The sequence below is a fragment of the Arvicanthis niloticus genome, chromosome 12, assembly GCF_011762505.2.
Source record: "Arvicanthis niloticus isolate mArvNil1 chromosome 12, mArvNil1.pat.X, whole genome shotgun sequence".
NCBI classification, from domain to species: domain Eukaryota; kingdom Metazoa; phylum Chordata; class Mammalia; order Rodentia; family Muridae; genus Arvicanthis; species Arvicanthis niloticus.
The window spans coordinates 55,799,306-55,819,571 of record NC_047669.1 but is presented as its reverse complement, the minus strand read 5'-3'; the positions used below and the strand labels follow the sequence as shown (position 1 = coordinate 55,819,571).

At 37.8% G+C, this 20,266-nt stretch overlaps 1 protein-coding gene across 3 annotated transcripts in view; it reads right to left on the bottom strand.

The window, feature by feature from the left end:
- Positions 1-20,266, bottom strand: part of Robo1 (roundabout guidance receptor 1) — a 305,991-nt gene that overhangs the window by 96,128 nt on the left and 189,597 nt on the right. For all 3 annotated transcript variants that reach the window (XM_076943072.1, XM_076943071.1, XM_076943073.1), the window contains exons 3-5: positions 17,280-17,400; positions 16,807-16,945; positions 14,825-14,952 (exon numbers count right to left, since the gene is read on the bottom strand). In XM_076943072.1, coding sequence (XP_076799187.1) covers positions 14,825-14,952; positions 16,807-16,945; positions 17,280-17,400 — 388 coding nt within the window. The remainder of the gene's footprint in view (positions 1-14,824; positions 14,953-16,806; positions 16,946-17,279; positions 17,401-20,266) is intronic.

Genomic DNA, 20,266 nt, shown 5'->3' with positions numbered 1-20,266 from the left:
TCCCATACAACAGAACTGTTATATTCTTTCCCTGCTCCCTTAATTCCTACTCTTTGGATCTTAGCTTGAGATCTAATAAGCACTCCAGACAGTACCTGTAAATCTGATTTTTACATCCTAGGAGTGCTACATTTTCCCACTTGTGCTTACAACACACATCCTACTTTAAAGCTACACATTTTTGCAATTATTGTGTCTGCCACCCAAACTAGGCTGCGCACCTCACGGCAACTAAGCATTTAACAATTCTGTTTGCCTTTAGAGTTTCTCAAGCAGCAAGTGTTTTCCACATTACAAATACTTCTTAAAGATGAACAAATTATGCCTCTAAAACCCAGGAGAAAATGCTTTCCCTGCGGACGTATGAAGCCACTTTTCATACTCTGTGGTTTCATGAGTGTGGATTGCCGCCGTCAGCTTTTAGGTTATCTGTTTACCCTTGACAAGTTTCAGCACTTTTTGTAGCATATGTAAAGTGCTGAGAAATGTGTTCATGGAATGCATGGCCATACCTGTCTTGAAGCAGCATACTTCCTGGAAAACCTGGAACAGGATGGCTAATGATAACCTTAAACAACTGACAGCAAAACCACTTTGGATGGAGACAATTTCCATGAAAAATCAGGTCTGTGATTGTGAAAACTATGTAGGTGTCAGGCTTGTTGTTTAATAATAAAGAACCATCAGTATAAGCTGTGCATTCTGGTCGTATAATGGAAACCTCAGCAGCTTTCAGAAAGAGTTCAATATTACATTTGTTCCAGGGGAGGATGATGAAGACTCAGTCACTTGGTAAAATTTACCCCTCAGGTAAGAGGATTGGATTTCAGGTTTCTCCCCTACTTAAAAGTATAGGGAGAACACATGATTTACACTATATATACTATATGAAACATTATTCCAAATAAAATGTCAAAGGAGCCTGGTGCACGCCTCTAATCCCAGCGCTTAGTGGTGGTGCACGCCTTTAATCCCAGCACTTAGGAGGCAGAGGCAGGCGGATTTCTGAGTTCGAGGCCAGCCTGGTCTACAGAGTGAGTTCCAGGACAGCCAAGGCTATACAGAGAAACCCTGTCTCGGAAAAAAAAAAAGTCAAAAGAGTCAACTTCATCTTTAAAAAGGTATAGGATAGAGCGTTGGAAACAAACACCTCTAAGATATGTACTCAAAAGATCAAATCTTTATCATCCAAGTCTGCAATTTAATATAAAAAAATAAGAGGCCTCAGTTCCATAAGTGTTTTGCTAGTTCCGAAGTCAATGGTTTTAAAGTGTGCACCCATGGCTACCATTTAGTTCCTGAAACCCAGCGCAGAATTGCATTATTTAAACCTTTATTCCCTAGGAATAGAACGCAAACCAACATTAGGCAGTAACTTCATCTGTAAGAGTGGAAAGGCAGATCTCATATACTCACTGATGACTTAAAAGGACTGTTGGAAATAACTGCTCTACCATCCACAGGGCTGACTTTCTAAGACATCTTTGTAAATCGGCCCATCTATCAGGTTTAATTGTGCAGCGCTCCAAAGTCTCCAGCAATAGCATCGACCACACAAAATGAATGTCCCTAAGCGAACTTTAATAACCATTTATGGATTTCCCTGCCCTTATAAATCTGTTACAAAGCAATTACTCAGCGTCACTTTGTCTTAAACTCTTTCTAGCGGATTTTGCAGGTGTGTTTGTGCTGGCTCACTGGCTATCAAGTCATAAGAAGTTCAAAAAAAAAAAAATCAAATGAATGTGTGCATGCCATATTAATCCTTTTTTTTTTTTTTGCAAAGTTTAGGTAAAGTATCTTCAAGTGTTCATTTAAAATGTATACAGAATGCTTTTAAAAAATGAAAAGTTTAAAATTACTTCACAGCTTGAAGTTGCTGGCGTATTAACAAAAAGACACTAGATGCTATAAAGTCATATGACACTCTTTTAATAAGGACATGTCTGGAATGTGCTGAAAGGTCTCTTTAGACCCAGAAATAGTGAATATTCTTTACTCTTAATTAGTACTGTGTATATCTGTCAAAATAGCTGAAATCATAGCAAATGAATAATAAAAATTAATATATATGTATAGATAAAAAATAAAAATTTTGATTATTTAGTATTTTTATTTTATTCAAGGTTTCTCATAAGGAATAATGTCCTTAGTATACTCAACAATTATTCTCTTTGTGAATATTCTATTATACAATGGGTAATGTAAATCACTTTATTTATGTCTAAAATATTCTGGATAAAATTCACTAAGCATATCTGAATTGGAGAATTAAAATTAATTATGCCCAAATAATACACAATCTCACTAAATGACTCCAAGTCTTAAAATTCTATGAGATTGTTTGCAAGAAATGTAACATTTGAGTGTGGGTTCTCTGCCACTGACTAGAGAGAAAAGGTAATTGATTTCTTCCAATTCCATTCTCAGACTCCATTATGCACTCCATTTATAGATCCGCATGACCCATTATATATTTCTATGGTGACAACACTACTTGAGAATGTTGGTTACTAGAAACAGTCACTCAGTTAAATATCCATCCAGCTGGGGCTGTAGAATACCTTCTCCATACTTATGAAGATGGGTGTATCCCATGTGAGACTCAGAACACAATGGAAGGCCCAGGATGTGCTCTTCACAAGGCTGAATGATAACTTGTCACAGGACCCATCTCATGTATGCATTATTTCTTCCTTCTGACTGCTCTACTTATTTCTTCAAATATTTGAGGGCACATACACTAAGAGCGCTTCAAATTAGCGGCATGAAGGCCACTGGTAAAAGCTTCTCTCTTTTTGGATTAGTTTTTAAGTCTTACATCATTTTCATTTAAATGACGGACATCCATTCCACACCATTGCGTGAGAATTAAAGAAACCTAAGAGAATATAACATTCATGAATATAAGAGAATATAACATAGCATGGCTTTCAGCCATCATTAGGGTAGAACGGCTATTTTCTTTAAGGTTCAAGAAGCTCTTGACCCCTCATGGAAGAAATAAGTTAAAAAGCAAAAAGTTTTATAATCTAAACGGCTGCTGGGCCTCAATCTCATGAAATAAGTATAAGAAAAATAAGTAAAAAAAGAGGTGGGTAGGTAAATAAAGAAACAGCAGAAGTTGCACTAAGCATGCTATTTACACCACTGGGTCAGAACGGCGAGGAGAGGGAGTTAGTCTCATAAATCATTCTGCTGTTCAATTGTACCAAGACTCCTTAAACCTCTGAAGACGGTATTTTCCTTCTGGCTTCCTCACTAAGGACTTGTTGGCAATATAGATTTTCTGCAAGGTGCTGTCACATGCTGCTTTTTGAGTGTTTCCTATTTTAGAACACAAACATCTTTCCTTCACCCATGCTAGATTGTTGTTTCATTAAAAATATCATTACCTTTAAATGAAAAATAATTAAGAATTATTATTATTAGGTGAATGCATAACAAACACACATGTGGTATTTAGGATAAGGTTCCTGATTTCGTCATCTTTAAAGGGTAGCAATACATGCAGGGAATGTTGCTTTTGTTGAGGTGGTGGTGGTGGTGGTGGTGTGTGTGTGTGTGTGTGTACCCTCTGACCTCTTAACACAATGTTTATTGTAGCAAGCTAATTTTCCTGAACTTCTGTGGTTTGTTGTAATATGAAATATGTTTCTAAAAACCATGATCTCCTGAAGCAGTTGATTTTGTCTTGTTATAGTCTAGCGAACGTGTTCCACATTTATCAAAATTCATCCCGTCAACAGGTAAAGCTTTGCAGGCATCATAATATGTTGATGGACTCACTGCTCTTAACCAGGATCCTGGATTCTAATGAACCTAACTTGAACCTGCAAAAGGCCCCTCGACACTATTAGTTTTGGCTTTGACTCAAAAAACCACATTAATGGTCAGACACAATGCCCTATTATGCTGCCAGCCTTTGTGAAATCAGCAATTTAAGGGAACTGTTCCAACACATGATTTAAATGAAGTCTACATCAAAGTAAGGAAACCCCGAACTGAAGGTTTGGCTTTTAGTTTTTTTTTTCTCATAATTTTTTATACCTAGAAATTAAATGAGTTCCTAAACAAACATGTGACCCCTACACAAAGATCTTCTGTGTTGCCAAGGCTCCATTCAGTAAACTCTATGATGCAAAGTTCACATTTATCAATTAGGTCTTCCTTTTTTCAGAGTTTGTTTTTTGAAAGACAGTTTTAAAGTTTATAACTTACTTCCGTCAGTAGAGTCTACAGTAGATATGGCCCCTTATGTACTGACTGAGTCATCGACCCGATTTTTCTCTGGAACTCCGAATTCTGAAATAACCATCTAGCAATCTCAAAGGCCCACATGTACACATGACATGATATAAAACCCATATTATCTTATTGTCAAAATGGCGACTTTGATATTAGAAAATGATTAAGTTTAGAGATGCTGGCCTCTTCTAATGGAATATACCTTCTGATCCAAAATTTCAGGCTACATTATATGGCAGTCATTGCCAAGGATTATTCATCCAAGCAGTGATCTGTCAACATATTATGGCATTGGTTTCATGAGCCCTGTGGACATAAAAATCTACAGGCATTGAAATTCCTTATAAAATGGTCTCATGTTTGCATATAACAAAGATACAGCCCCCTGTACTCAAATTCGTCATTACATATTACACCTCTTACGGTATAAGTAGTTACAGTGTGCTATTACATAATGCTGGCAAGAATGATTGTCTGAACACATCCAGCCCAGACAGAGATTCTTTGCAATCCTGCAGCTATTGAGAATACCTCTTTATTTTCTGCTCACTCATCTGTACTTGTATTTATAAATAGACTGAATTTTTGGAATGAAAATGAAAGAATTCAGCATTGTTTGTTCTCTCGAGAAAGCCAGTAGCATGGAGCACACCAGAAACGCCAATCATTATACAAAACGTAAAAAAGAACCATGATATTCATAAATTTGTCTCATCAAAACATATTGATTACTTAAGCCTCAAGCTTTGATGGTTCATTTTTATTGAGGGGCGTGTCCTGTTTACTTGACTACATAAGAACGATTTTGTAGTTGTACATATGACTCACTTTATCTTTCATAAAACTACTGATAAGCAGACGATGATGCCAAAGATGGACGAAGTAATGATGGTTATGTTTATGACATGTCATGTGTTTTCCACAACCTGTTGAATATTTCATGTTCACTGGCTGCTTCAACTCTCCAAATGTCCTTTGAGAAAAACACTGCACCCCCATTTCACTGATGGGCAATATGAGGCTCAAAAATATAATAACTTATTTAGCTAGCTTTCAGTACAAGTGCAGTGATCCAAAAGATGGTGCAATTAATTTCCTCTGTATGCTGTTCCCTGCAGAAACAAAGAATAGGGCTCTCAAAACAGTCTACTGAGTACTCAGTAAGGACTAAGTATCAAAGATTGAATAAAGGGCCATCAAGAATTGTCCTTGCAGGTTCCCAATGGAGAAGTTTGAGAAAAGACTGAATGAGCTGAAAGGGTTGGTGGCCCCATGAGGAGAGCAACAATACCAACCAACCAGAGCTCCCCAGGGTCTAAACCACCAGCCTAGGAGCACATAGGGAGGGACCCATGACTCCAGTTGTATATATAGGGGAGGATGGCCTTGTTGGGAATAGGTGGGAGAGGAGATCTTTGGTCCCATGAAGGCTGAACACTGGGGGGGGGGGGATTCGAGGGTGGGGAGGTGGGAGTGGGTGGTAGGTGGGGGCACACCCTCATAGAAGCAGGAGGAGGGGGGATGGGATAAGGGGGTTCCTGGGTGGTAGGGGAAATGGAGTAAGGGGATAAAATTTGAAATGTAAATATAATATCCAATTTAAAAAGAAAAATAATGAATTGTCCTTGCAGAATTAAGTAAGACAATGGCCATATTTGATTAATAATCTGCCAAAGTCTTAAATCTCGATACATATTGGATGAAAATTACAACTAATCTGACAAACTTAAGGGTTTGTTGTTGTGTTGTTGTTGTTGGGAGGGGGATAGGGGACAAAGATGAGAAAGAGAACTGTGGACCTGCCCTTGACTGGGACTTCCTAATCCACCATGACTATTGTGGGAACTGCAGTAATTATCTTAAGTTATTTTATCTAGTTTTCAACAGATGAGAACACTACCACTCAGAAAAACTCTTCAGTTTGCCCAGCTGGTAGGGAACAGAACCTGTACTTAATTAACTCATGCAGAAGACCTTTTTGTAGTACTGAGGATGTCATGGTGCTTAACTTCTGGTGCCAGTTTGCCTGGGTGAAGGGGTACCCAGATATGTGTGTTTACGAGGATATTTTCAGAAGAGGTGAGCCTTTAAAACTGTACACAAAGCAACGAACATGTTCTCACTAACATCATCAGTTTAATGTGCATTCTTTACTTCATGCAATTGCCAAATACCTCTGACTTTCTATTTGTTTTACATTTTTGTTATACTATGGAAATGATGTTACAGACAGCAAATTCAAGTAACTTTTTTTTTCCCATTCTTGTTCAAATGAGTCATGAAGCAGCAGAAACCATCTGCAGCATCAACAATGCATTTGATTGAAGAACTGCCAAGGACTGTACCATGCAGCAGTGGTTCATGAAGTTTGCGTTGAATAGGAGAGCCATGAAGATGAGAAGCAGAGTGGTCTGCTGTCAGCAGTCGACAAGAACCAAACGAGAGCAATCACTGAAGTGAATCCAAGTACAACTATACAAATAGTTGCCAACAAACTGAATGTGGACCATCCCATGGTCATTTGAAGCAGATTGGAAAGGCAAAAAAAAGCTTGCTAAGTTGGAGTCTCATGAACTGACCAAAATGTTTTCTTAAAAACTGTCCCTTTGAGATGTTGTCCTCTCTTAATCCACATAATAGCAATGTGCAATTTCTTGATAGGATTGTGCCATGCTAAGAGAGATGGATTGTATACAATGAGTATCTCAGTGACTTGACTGAGAAGATTCTCCAAAGCACTTCCCAAAGCCAAATTTATAACTAAGAAGCTCCTGATCACTGTTTAGCAATCTGCTACAGGTCTGATTAAGCATAGCTTTTGGGTCTGGGAGAAAGAACACTTAGCAAATGGATGAGATGTGTCTCAAGCTGCAATCTGCAGAGTTCACTCTCTTCAACAGAAGGAGTCCAGTTCTTCAGCAATGTCCAATCACATGTTACACAACCATCTCTTCAAACACTGAACAAGCAGGTCTATAAATATTTGCCTCAACTAATTTGCATCATCTAATATGAGGTCCTGTTCCTCCGTCCCTTTGCCTTCAAGTTTCTCTATAACCTTGTTTTTCAGAAAAAGGATATTTTCACAACTTTCTAATAGTTCATCAAATCCCAGTGAATTAATTTTTATGCTATGGAAATGAAGCAAGCATTTCTTATTGGTAAAAATGTGTTGGTTGTAATGGTTCCCATCTGGATTGATAAAGGTGTTTGAGACTGATGATTCTGATTTAAAAGTCACGGTCTGAAACTGAACTCCTTTTTCACCAACCTAAATAAAACTATAGTGACTTTCATTGAATGGAGGAGCAGGCAGGTAGGTTGGCACAAGAAATAGTCTTGGATTTTATTACAGAGAGATGGGGCCTTGATAAGAGTTTAATGGAGGGGACTAACACAACTGGACTTGTGTTTTAGATAAGAGAATCTGTAGAGGGTAAAAGATGATACGGGGACCATGGCAAGTTGCACTTCCGGGGGCCGTGGAGGACCATGGCAAGTAAACTGTGTTCTGTATGTGACTGCACTTCCGGTGGCCGTAGAGGACCATGGGAAGTTGCACTTCCGGGAGCCGTGGAGGATCATGCCAAGATGCTTGTCCATGCTTAAGTCTGTTCTATTGCTCACTGAAAAGACAGCAGAAACTTTCAAGGTTCCTACAAGCCTCTCTGACAGTTGCTTCTCATTTTACTGGAAGTTCTAATTGTTCACCAGTTCCCAGTTCGCTGGGGCCCTGCATAGGGGTCAATCATAAACTGTAGCACCTGAGACACTTCAGCAGAGCTTCTTGTCTGACACATGCAGTTCAGCATCAAGGAAAAAGGCTCTGGGAAACATCCCATTAGCTGCAATTAAATCAGCCCAAAGACAGCCTGGGCACTTTTCCCCCTCTGCCTTTGTGTCTCCTCCCCCATTTGATGTCAGTCTCATACTCTAAAAAGCAGCCTTCCAGCAGCCGTCACTAGCTAATCAATCCTAATGAGGATGCACTTTTCTCCTTCATTATATACTTGGCATAAATACCGATGAGAGGCAAAAGACAATATAATTCTATGGAATAGAATAGAGTCTACACCCCTTTGACAATTCATTTTAGCATTGCTATTATAGTCTGGCAATGGATTTAGAGAGACAGCAATACCGTTTTGCTATGTTTAAAATTAAATACAGATTTTGACAGAATGGATGATTTCAGATCAAGGGTATTTTTTGTTTTTTTGTTTTTGTTTGTTTGTTTTTGTTTTTTAAAGAAAAAAAAAAGGACAGTCACTCCCTAGAGAAGAGTTGGAATTTTACAGAACCTCTGTATATGATCACAGAGTATTACCTGGCTGTGCAATGTCTGGCACCTGCATTTTGTTTTAACACAAATCCAGGAAATCAGGCATCAAAAGACTAAGAGGTTCTTGTGAGAAGCCTGGGAGGTGACAGCCCAGCAGGTGTGTAGTGGGGTATGAATAGAGATAACAACATATAGCTTCCGATGTCTGAGTGCTATAGTATTTGGCCCCCAAGAGAAACAGGAGAAGTAAGTATCTCTTAGTTCCTATTGTAAGAGAGGTGCACAAAAATGAGATTAGATATTCTTAATGGTTCAACTCAGGGAGATAAAGGTGATTGCTTAGGAAATGGCTGGGGTGTAGACGTCTACATTCAGTTCAGCTTCCTGTGACTGATGGGACATGGTGATGGGAACATGGTCCTGCTGCTGATAGAGTCACAAATTCACTCTGGAAATAAAATTGTGACAGTAATAAGAGCTGTTTTATCGGTGAAGTTGTGAACAGAGGAGAAAGATTAATGACGCTATCTAGTTTACCCTGGTTAAGCAGTGAGTGGCTCAAGCAAAAGAATCTTCCACGCTGAAGGCAAAATTGGGAATGAAGGAAATAGAGTTTAAATCCTAGGCAGTCTTGTCTACCTTTCTTTTGCTATGGTAGTTCTCAAAAGAAAAATGATTTTGAAAAGCTATCCACATAACTGCCATTGAAGTAAGTCACTGACAATTCTTATAGAGGGAAGTAAGTTATTGACAAATCTTATAACATAGTTACAAAACAATATATTAAAGAGAAATATTTATTGTCCCTCAATGTTTTAAAAATATTTTGATCAAAATTCTAACTTTAACCAAGGGAGGGGGGCAGGAATCACACCCTTTAAAAATAAAGCCTTGGATTGTGATTAAAAGGAAGACAGCCAAACCAATTCTACTTGATTATTATCTGATTCTAAGAAAAACCTCAAGGCCTGCCTGACAAGCATCCACTGAACAATGTAATGCATTTCGATTAAGATAGCAAAACAGTATGAAACAAAAGTCTCAAATACCAAGGGGAGGCATAAATTGTAACAGTTTCAGTGACCGTGTTTAAGAGCTTGGCAGAATGCCTTGGTGCATCTATTTTCTTCTGGTTAGATTTCATGTTTTATGGATATGTCACAACCTATAAAGTTGTTATAAATACGGCACTAAATATAATTTCCTTTAAAAGATGGGGCTATTATGCTATGTTAAGCACTTGTTTGGAAACTAATTCATTCCTACCAAGATAGAACTGGCAACCCTAACACTGTTAAATGAGTTTCTAGAGTTCAAACATAACAACAGCCTAAGACGTGGTGAATTGTATCATTTGTTTTTAAGTGCTAATAGCTTTTGTTTGTGTTTTTTAGGTTTGTAAGTGAAATTCTAGCAGAAATGTGTAGATACTGTGTATGGATGTATAAGGAAATGCATACACATATGGGAAACAGAGTTCCAGATAAACATTAGGCATAATTAAACAACTGCTGATTGAAAAAATTACAGGTAGTAAATATTGGATAACTCCAGAAGATAATGAACTATGCATAATTGAGTTTTCTGAGTAGGAATTAAGCAGAATCTTCTTCCTATCCTAACTATTCTAAACAGGGCTGTTTCCTCATTTTAATTAGTCACATAAGGAGCATAATTAATTAAACATAACAAATGTTATTTTCCCATTGGTCAAATTACTGTTGAGCCTTAAGTCGCATCCTGACAGCAAAATTCAGTGACATAAACAACTTGATATGCAAGGTAAAAGAACTGAGATTTTCTTGAACCTTGATATTTATTGATGAACTGTTTCTAGAGGCATGGCGGAATGTATTGCAGACTTCAACTTCCTAATGCCGCCAAGCTTTATTATGGCCGTCATTACCAAGAAAGATAGAAACAATGATATTAAATAATCTATATTTTGAATATCACAAAACTTATTTTGGCTTTAGGGTGCTGCTGCTACGGAACTACCATTGCGGGTGGACCTCAGGTGGTGTGGCTGTCAGGGTGTAGTGACAAGCCCCGAACAGAGTGACCTCAGCAGGCAATGCAAGTCTGAAGTAGTCATGAATATTAAGGAGGTTTAGAGGTTATTTATTCATGAATAATATTATTAGCCTTTGCATTGTACAGAAAGGCTCTAGTATTACAGAGAGGTGGATGGAAGGGCTGAGAATGTTAAAATTTGCAAAGCAATCAACCAGATAAGTTAACAGAATCAGTGTTGAGGTCAAGCACCTCCTATGGAATGCTCTATAATAATACAACACTGAATAAAAGTATAATGCCTTTATGTCTCAATAGTGTGTGCTCAATAGTCTTGATATCCACTAATCCACTTAGTATCTACTTTATAAAAGCTCATCATAATTGTAGCCCTGGCTTTAATGATTGCAACACAGTCTTTTTGTGAGATACATTTTTTTTAACTTCTGAAAAGTCCAGAATTATAAAGAATCCTTTTCAAGATTATTATCATTTCTGTCGATCCACAGAATGTTTCCTTATTCTTTTTGACTTCTCTGTAGACAAACAATACAGAGACAAATTTCTGTGCTCGAGGGAGGAGCTGCCGAATCAGGTCCAGCCTGACAATCCGATTATTTACCAAGACATTTAGAGCAAGGATTTTTTTTTTTTTGGCTAGTCCTAGATTTTGTTAGTCTGTCTTATTTTATACACTTAAAATATTCAAAATGGTGGTATTAAAATATGCAACTAGTACAATCATTACTGCTTTACTTGCTTGCCAACACAGACCACAGACAGAATGAATCACACATGAGCCTCTCCAGCTCTGACCCAATGCAGTTGGCTGTTGGCAGTTAGGATCAAGCCACCAGGCGCTGCTTGGGTTTTCCTCTTGTGTCTGTGCTGTTTTGCCACTCAAGCAGAGGTTAACATGTGGATTCATATTTCAGTTTCAATAAGTATTTATTAAAGCACAGAGGAGAATATCTAAGCAGAAAAGCCAAGGAAGGGCTAAGGACTGAATTTAGTTCTCTAGGAGAATAACTATCTAGGAAGAAAAATGCATGAAGGTAATACCTGGTCACACACCACATGCACGTATGCCTGTGCACACACACACACACACAAACACACACACACACAGAGGAACATAACACATACACAGCACATACATACACAACATATACATGAAACACACATACACAAATATACACACACCACACATATACACAAACACATACAACATGTACACATGGCAAACACAACATACACATAGCTACTACACACAGACACACAAACCTTATACAGGCACTTGCCCTCACAGTTCACATACCACAAACACACACATACACACACACAGAGAGATCACAAAACCACACATATATAGGCACCATACACACAGAGAACAGATAAGATACATAGAAAGATACTCATAACACACACATACATACATAGCCCACCTACAACATATACATACAATAACTGTAGACACACATACCATAATATACATATGCACACACACTACACACGAACATATACCACACATTCACAGATACATACATATGCACATGTATACTCACAAATGAAGAAAAGAAACAAAGGAGAGAAGGAGAAAGCTAGAGAGGGAGGGAAGAAGAGAAGGAAGAAAGGAGGGAAAACCCTCAGAAAAGCCCTTGATTCAAGAAAGGAACACAAGAGTATCTCTTACAGATACTGTCTAATACAGGGCAGAACTGGGTATAGGGTGCATGTAACTCAGTAGTAAGTGAGATCCTGGGCTCAATTCACCTACACCACAAAAACTAAAACCGATTTTTTTTTTTTTAAGGCTTCAAAAAAGAAAGAGTCAAGAAAAATAATTCTCAAATCAGGGCTCCTTTTAAGATATGGTAATTAATTTCCTCTGTATTAGGGGTGAAAAAACAAATCACTACTTTTATTTAAGGCAATTTTTACTCATAATTTTAGTATTCCGAAGTTTTCCTATCTGAATTCTGTGGAAGAGATACTCACAGGGTGGCCAAATGACTAAGTGCATAGGCGATTGCTTTCAAGTGCAAACTGACTCCAGGATTTTCTCTTAAAAGAAACCACATAGGACTACAAATTACACTGCAAACTTCTTCACTGTAACTGCTGTAACTGCTTCCTGCTACCAAAGGAAATCAATTTTGATTAGGTCCCTTTGTAATAACTAATATACACGACATTCTTCACAAAGGATGATATATATATATATATATATATATATATATATATATATATATATCCTCCAAATCTCGGGTTTCTTTTGAATTCTTAGCTCTCACTCTTTGAATCAGAGTGTGGCGTCTCTTCAGTACTCTGTGTATTGTTCTAATACGTTAAGGGGACTTCAACAGGGATGCTGATGTCCATACATACATACATACATACATACATACATACAGAGTGAAGTAATACAGTCTGTTACCCATGGAGCCCCTACAACTTCATAGAAAACCCCAAAGCATTTGAAATGAGAATATCCAAATTCAACAAGCAGATCTGGATCCAATCAGATCATTTGTAACCAATTTCCATGGAAACCAATTCAAGCTCAGAAGCAACAATTCCATATGGAAGACTCAAGGCTTCCTTAGCCATGGAACTGAGTTTAAAATTGCAGGAAGAGACCATATTTTGGTTTCAGGGCACACTATTCACAAAACAGGGTGACTTGTTTATATTAGCATCAGTCTACCGGGGGTAGAAGCCTCTGGATCAGGGCTTAAAGTGAGACTTATTTAACTGACTGTGATAGACAGCCAGTTTTTGGTTTTGTTTTGTTTTGTTTTTTTTCTGTCACAGTAGCCTGGAGACAGACACACCTTTCCATGCTTTGTATTCATTATGGCCACGGTGGCTGCCTCTGGTGGGCTTTTGAACTTGGATTTGACATCTCTTGAACTTATGCTTGATCTAAATGTGAGTGGTGTTCTTTTCACACAGCATTAACCTGGGTAAGAATTTCAAGCCCAACTTAGCTTAACAAGTATTGGAAGCCTTAGAAATTCAGGATTTGTTCTTGATGGGTTGTTTTTTTTTTTTAATTTTTTCTTCTTTTGTTTTTATGAGGTTGAGCTAAAAACCCCAAAATGGGACATAATAACTTTCTAGACAGAAAGGAAATATTTTCCTTCTCCTCCTTCTCTTCTTCCTCCTCCTCTTCCTTGTCTCCTCTTCTTCTTCCTCCTCCTTCTCTTCTTCTTTTTAATGTGAAAAGCCCACAGGCTGTTTTGTGAACATCCACTGTAGTGAAACTCTCTCAAAAGCCACCTTTTTCTTCTTAATAGCTTTAGAAGAGACAGCATTCAGAAAAAGATGACAGCCCCAAGTGTTGCTAATGCTAGCCCCACAAACATCCTAAATGGTTTATGGTCCCTTTTACTATATATACTTGTCAAAATAGGGAATCTTTTACAGAAAAAAAAAAGTATTTAAATGTCATTGCCTCTCAAATTCCACAATAAAGGATTTCCCACGAGGAGAAAAAAAAAGTTCTCAGACGAGAAACAATGAACTATAATTATTGTAACATCATGAAGGCAAAAGGATGATGAAGGACACAGAGGATGTCTGAATTCTGAACACAACATTAAGTAAACATCTGTAAACATCGGCAAACACCAGCTTCAAGATACTAACTACTTTCAGCACACGTCCGCCATTTTACATTCAATCCAGTGTAGCACATAAACTCAGTAAGAAATCTCCATCAAAATTAGTCAAGGAGAAATGAAATGTATTCACTTGATATGCTTGGAGCACCTGTTTTGTCATAGGCATTGTGTGAGAAGACGGAAAAGCAAACACTGCATGGGGGTGGGGGGGGCGTACAGAATCCACCTGGTGTTCTTCAGTTTTACACAACCCTGATCTGAGACCTGACCTGAAGCAATGCACATCTTATTTTCAGTCTACAATAGAGATTTCATGAAAGCAGCTGCCATTTAATTACAAGTTTTAAAGGACAGTATATTTCAAGACACAGAGATTAAAGCATAGTGCCAGTTGAGATCCAACTTACCATAAGTCTGAAAATGTAATTCAATTTCTTCCAAAAAGGACACAAATATAGACAATACTTCATTTGGATACTTGACATAAAATATTTCGAGCAATAAAGGCTATATTTACAAAAACTATTAAGTAGTGTGCTCTGCAAGTGTCAGAGTTGTATTTCTCATGAATAAACAACCACACACACACACACACACACACACACACACACACACACACACACACACAGATACATGACCCCTCTCCATTGTCTACCTTGAACTGTCAAAGTGGCGGATGCCTCAGCTTTCCCAACCATATTTTCTGCCACACACGTGTAGGATCCCATGTCGCCAGCCGTCACCTTCCGGATTTTCAAAGTATGATCATCTCGAATTTCATATCTGTTGATATGATAAAAGAAAACAAAGGCACGTGGTTTGCTTCTTGGAAAATCACGCCATTACAAGTATGAACATGAACCTAGGCTATATCTCAGCATTAAGTCATAAGCAGCCATCCCTCTAAACAATCAGAAACAGAGTGTATGCAAATTTAATTCATTTTCTAAAAGAGCAGGTGATTTCTGCAAGCGACTGTGCTCACATGAATGTTGAAGAGCATGGGACCACTGAGTAAACCCAAAATGTAAAGGTTTTCTACATTCTGACCTTCTAAAGTCTAACAAGAAGGTTAGGATCCAGCAGATATTATAGATGCAGAACCTGAGGCCACTTGGTTTTGCTTTTCAAGTATTTAGTGGTAGTGTGGAAAACTGAAGGCAGATATGTCATTTACTGTATCAGTTTACTTCAGTTTTTCTCCATTCAGGATCCTTAGCTTCATATCCTTGTTAGGAAACTTAAGCATCTTCTGTTAAAACCACAGCATAGTGTAGGTTCTCACCTTAATGAAGCAATGTTTTAGCAGACCAAGTTTGTTCCAAGATACTAAAGCTCTTCATTCTAGTCCTTTGTGGCTCAGCAGTCTCATGCAATCTGAGCTGAAATTCTTTATTGCCTGAATTCCTTCATCATTTGGCCCTAAAGGCTATACTATAGTCCGATATCACATGATGCTTACCACATAAATTGTACATGAGCTATGCTAAACTTTCCCTCCACATCTCTGTCTATGCTGCAATGGTTCACATGTACAATGTTTTACTTTCATTTTCTAAATACACACATATACATACAAACACATATAAGTTATATTTAAGCCATTGCTTATGGCTCATTTTCCTTTAATAAGTTTCTCCTATGATTCTGTACCTATGTTTGTGCCAAAAAAGTTTGATCATGTCGACGGACTTGTATTCATGCTGCTATTTCCCCCTTTTTATGTTCCTTAAGCATAGACACTCTCCATCCTGAAGCTACAATGCCAACACTTAGCAAGGATTCAACACTTGCTTTCTGAATGAATACACACAAGACAAAAGTCTTGTGACAATACCAGGATGTTCTATATTACTATCTCATCAGCAATGTTCCCTAAATCTTAGCTCTTTCTTCTTCTATTTAAGACGTTAACAGACATCAAGAAATCACAACTTCTATACTTTCCTGGCCATGCTACAGCTAATAAAAAAGTAGTCCAGTTTTTAATTGACTCATAGTTACACGTTTAATGCTATGTCTGTCTTCCTTCACCTACTTACTCCTTTGCAAATTTTGTACCCAATTTGTCAGACCAAATGAGAAATTTGTTTAAGGAACACAACATTTATAAGTTACAGTCAGGGTAGCATGCTTTGGGAATCTTTGGAGACAAGATGGTACCCTTCTGATTCTAATTATCTCTGGGGTTCCATCCTGATCCGTGGACACAGACTCTATAGACATCCATTAACTTCTGATACAAATACATCAAAGTGAGTACATTATAAACTGATGGTATGATAAACCCGTTTCATTTCATATACTTGGTTTCTCATACCCTAGCTTGGCAATACAGTATAGTATGGAGAACTGTTTTGTTTGTTTGTTGTTGTTTGTTAGTTTGTTTTTCTGTTCCAGTCACGGGAGCTGGGACTCATTGCTGTAGTCCAGGATCAGGGATATTACATCATTTATAACTAGGCCTGGAAAAGATTATAATTAAAAGGATAGGTTGCTGAGCAGTTTCATGAAGTAAAGACTGAAAATGATGCTATCGGAAGCCAGGACCATTGCCACTGACTAGGGACGCGCGTGGCCTGATTCGAAACAGGCATTTCAAACTGATGCATCATATTGCGAAGCCCCCATCTGTACCTGGATTTGGGCAGCTCTCCATCGTCTTTTCTCCATCGAACTGTAGGCACAGGGTCTCCTCGGGCCTCACATTTAAATTCCGCACTGTCATCCACAGTCACTGCCAAATTACTGGGTCTCTTCACAAATGATGGTCTCTCTAGAAGATGAATGAATGGAAAATCCCTTAGGACAGACTTGCATTTGCCCCACACAGCTGCCCACTCCTATAGACCTCTCTCACTGTTTCACGTTTACATTAATTTCTTTATCTTTGACTCTTTTTTTCTCAAGCTGCTTGGTGGATTCCCTCTCATGCCTTCTTTTCCCTTCACATACTGGATTACTGGAATTTCTTTCCCTTTTATATAAAAGGTTATTTATATACTTCGATTAAAGGTGATCGTTCTCCTTTGTATGAAGATACAACTTAATAACGATGAGATGAGTACGTTCTACAGGACTTAGGTGATGTTAGGTAGAAATACACTTACCTAAAACGGTTAGCTCTGCGACTTCGCTCTCCCGTTCCCCCACCATGTTGGTACCAACACAAACATACTTGCCAGCGTCGCTTTTACGGGTGTAAGTGATCATGAGCTTTCCTCCCCGTATCTTCAAAAAAGAACAAAACCCAAAACAATTGACATGGATGTTATGAAAATGTCTTTAACTATTAACAGTTGAGATCTTCATAAATGAAGGCCACTTTCCACACAAAACAAATCAAAGCATATTAAGTAAAACAGCTTGCGAGTACAACAAAATAAATTAGAAATGTGCTCTATAAAAGAAAAACACTTTATTTAACTATAAAAACTTTGAAAAAGTTTCGCTATTTAGTGTGTTAATTTCTATTTAAAATCAGCTAAAACCTTTCATATTTTTAATTGAGTGTTAACCAGAAAGTCTAAACTTAATGGTTAACATCTATCCAGATTTAATCTGGAATATGAATAGATATATTCATATTCTAATATTATTATGCACAGAAAAAAATATCTCTAGCTAGTTTGTTAGAGCTGCTTTAAAGGTAAATGTCTTACTGTCCACTGAATGAATCTTACTTTTGATTCATTTCCCACCCACGTATTTCTTTTTTGTCTGTCTGTCTGTCTCTCTCTTTCTCTTTCTTTCTTTCTTTCTTTCTTTCTTTCTTTCTTTCTTTCTTTCTTTCGTGAACTTAAAGAACTATGAGTACAATGATCTTTCCCACAAGTGGTCCAGCAGGTCACAATAAGCTGAGTAAAATTCACCTCTCTGCCAGCTCCTACAAATCCTATTCAGCAGTCTTCTCCCAGGCTCTGTACCTGCTCCAGCCTCCCTTGCAACCCAGCCCCCATTTCCACTGGATAACACAGATCCCCTCTTTCAGTAGATAGGGATAAGATAGGACATCCAGAGAAACCTAATCAGAGAAAAGCTGGAACTAACTGACGTCATAAACCAAATGGAGCTAAGAGAGAATGACAGACTATCTCACCCGAACACAAAAAAAAGATAGACTTCCTTCTCAGCACCTCATGGAACTTTCTCCAAAACTGGCCACCTACTCAAACACAAAGCAAATCTCAACAGATTAAAAAAAAAAAAAAATCAAAATAACACCCTGCATTCTATATGAACACTACATTTTAAAACTGGATATCAGCAGCAAAAGAAATAGAAGGCTTACAAACTCATGGAAACGGAGTAACTCCCTATCAAATGAGAAATGGATTGACATAGAAATTAAAGATGGCCCAGATCTGAATAACAATGAAAACAAAGCACACAAAAACTCACGGACACAATGAATGTTGCCCGAAGAGGCAAGTTCATAGCACTGAGTGCCCATATAAAAACGTGGCACACATCTCATATTTGTAATTTAACAGCATACCTGGAAGATCTAGTACAAAAACACAGAATCTCACTCAAAAGGAATAGGAGGCAAAAATAATTAAATTTTGCTGAAATTAATAAACTAGATTTAAAAATACAAAGAATCAATAAAAGAGAAAGAAATTCTCTTTGAGAAAAAAAAATCAGTAAGATTGGCAAACCCTTATTCTAAATTAACTGAAAGGCAGAGAGAGAGAGAGAGAGAGAGAGAGAGAGAGAGAGAATATCCAAATTAATAAAATCAGAAATGAAAAGTGGAACATAAAAACAGACACTGTAGAAATCCAGAGAATTATAAAAACATATGTTAAAAACATGTATACCAAATTGGAAAAAATTTAAAGAAAAAAGTAATTTCCTAAATATATACCACTTTTTAAAGTTAAATCAAGATCAGATAAGCAATTTAATCACAGTTATAACTTTCACTGAAATAGAAACAGAGATTAAAAGTTTCTCAACCTCCCACCCCCATCAAAACCAAACCAAACCAATAACAACAAAACAAACAAACAAACAAACTCACAGTTAGATGGTTTCAGTGGGTAACTCTACCAGACATTCAAAGAGTAGTTAATACTAATACTCTTCTATTTATTTCATAAAATGAGTAACCCAGACCCAGAAAGACAAACATGAATGGATACAGTTATATGCGGATAATAGCTGCCCAGGCAATGATAACTAAGCTACAATTGTAGAACCACAGAGGTAAGATATAAAGTAAGTGATTAGGTGGCAGCAGGGGCCAGATCTCCCTAGGAAAGTAAAATAGAACGTAAAGTTATGGAATGATGGGGAGGAGAGTGGAATAGGAGGATCAAATATGGCCTTGTTGAAGTAGGTGTGTCACTGTGGGTATGGGCTTTAAGACCTTTGTGCTAGCTTTCTGGGAGCCAGTATTCTGCTAGCAGCCTTCAGATGAAGATGTAGAACTCTCAGTTTCTCCTGTACCATACCTGCCTGGATGCTGCTATGTTCCTGCCTTGATGATAATGGACTGAACCTCTGAACCTGTAAGCCAGCCCCAATTAAATGTTGCCCTTTATAAGACTTGTCTTGGTCATGATATCTGTTCACAGCAATAAAACCCTACCTAAGACATACCCTGACATTTCAGGAAAGGGTTTAAACATATATACAAGAAAGTATAATCATTCCTCCACCTAGTTCTATTGTGCCAGACACAGTATGTTTTAATTACGCTATGAGAATCAGGTCATCCTGACTGTGAACTCTGAAAAGGAACGATGTAAAGGAAAGTTGAATCCCTTTTGAGAGCCCTAGAACCCCCACAGTGTCTAAGGAAAAGGGACATTTTTGTAAGATGAAAGGGACTTGCCTAGTGAGCAAGTTGAAACAGGACTGATGGTTTAGGCAGTCTGTCTCTTTGGCTCGGTGAGGGACAGTAAACAATCTGTAACCCATTATCATAATTACTGTTAAATAAACTTGTATCCAATGAACTTAAGTTCTTGACATTGAGAACCAGTAGGTATGGTAAAATGCCGATCCTCTTTAGGAAAATATATTGTCCCTCTTGTCAGATGCTCATGTTGAAGTACTTACACGAGCAAGTCTAAAAATGGAGGGAAAT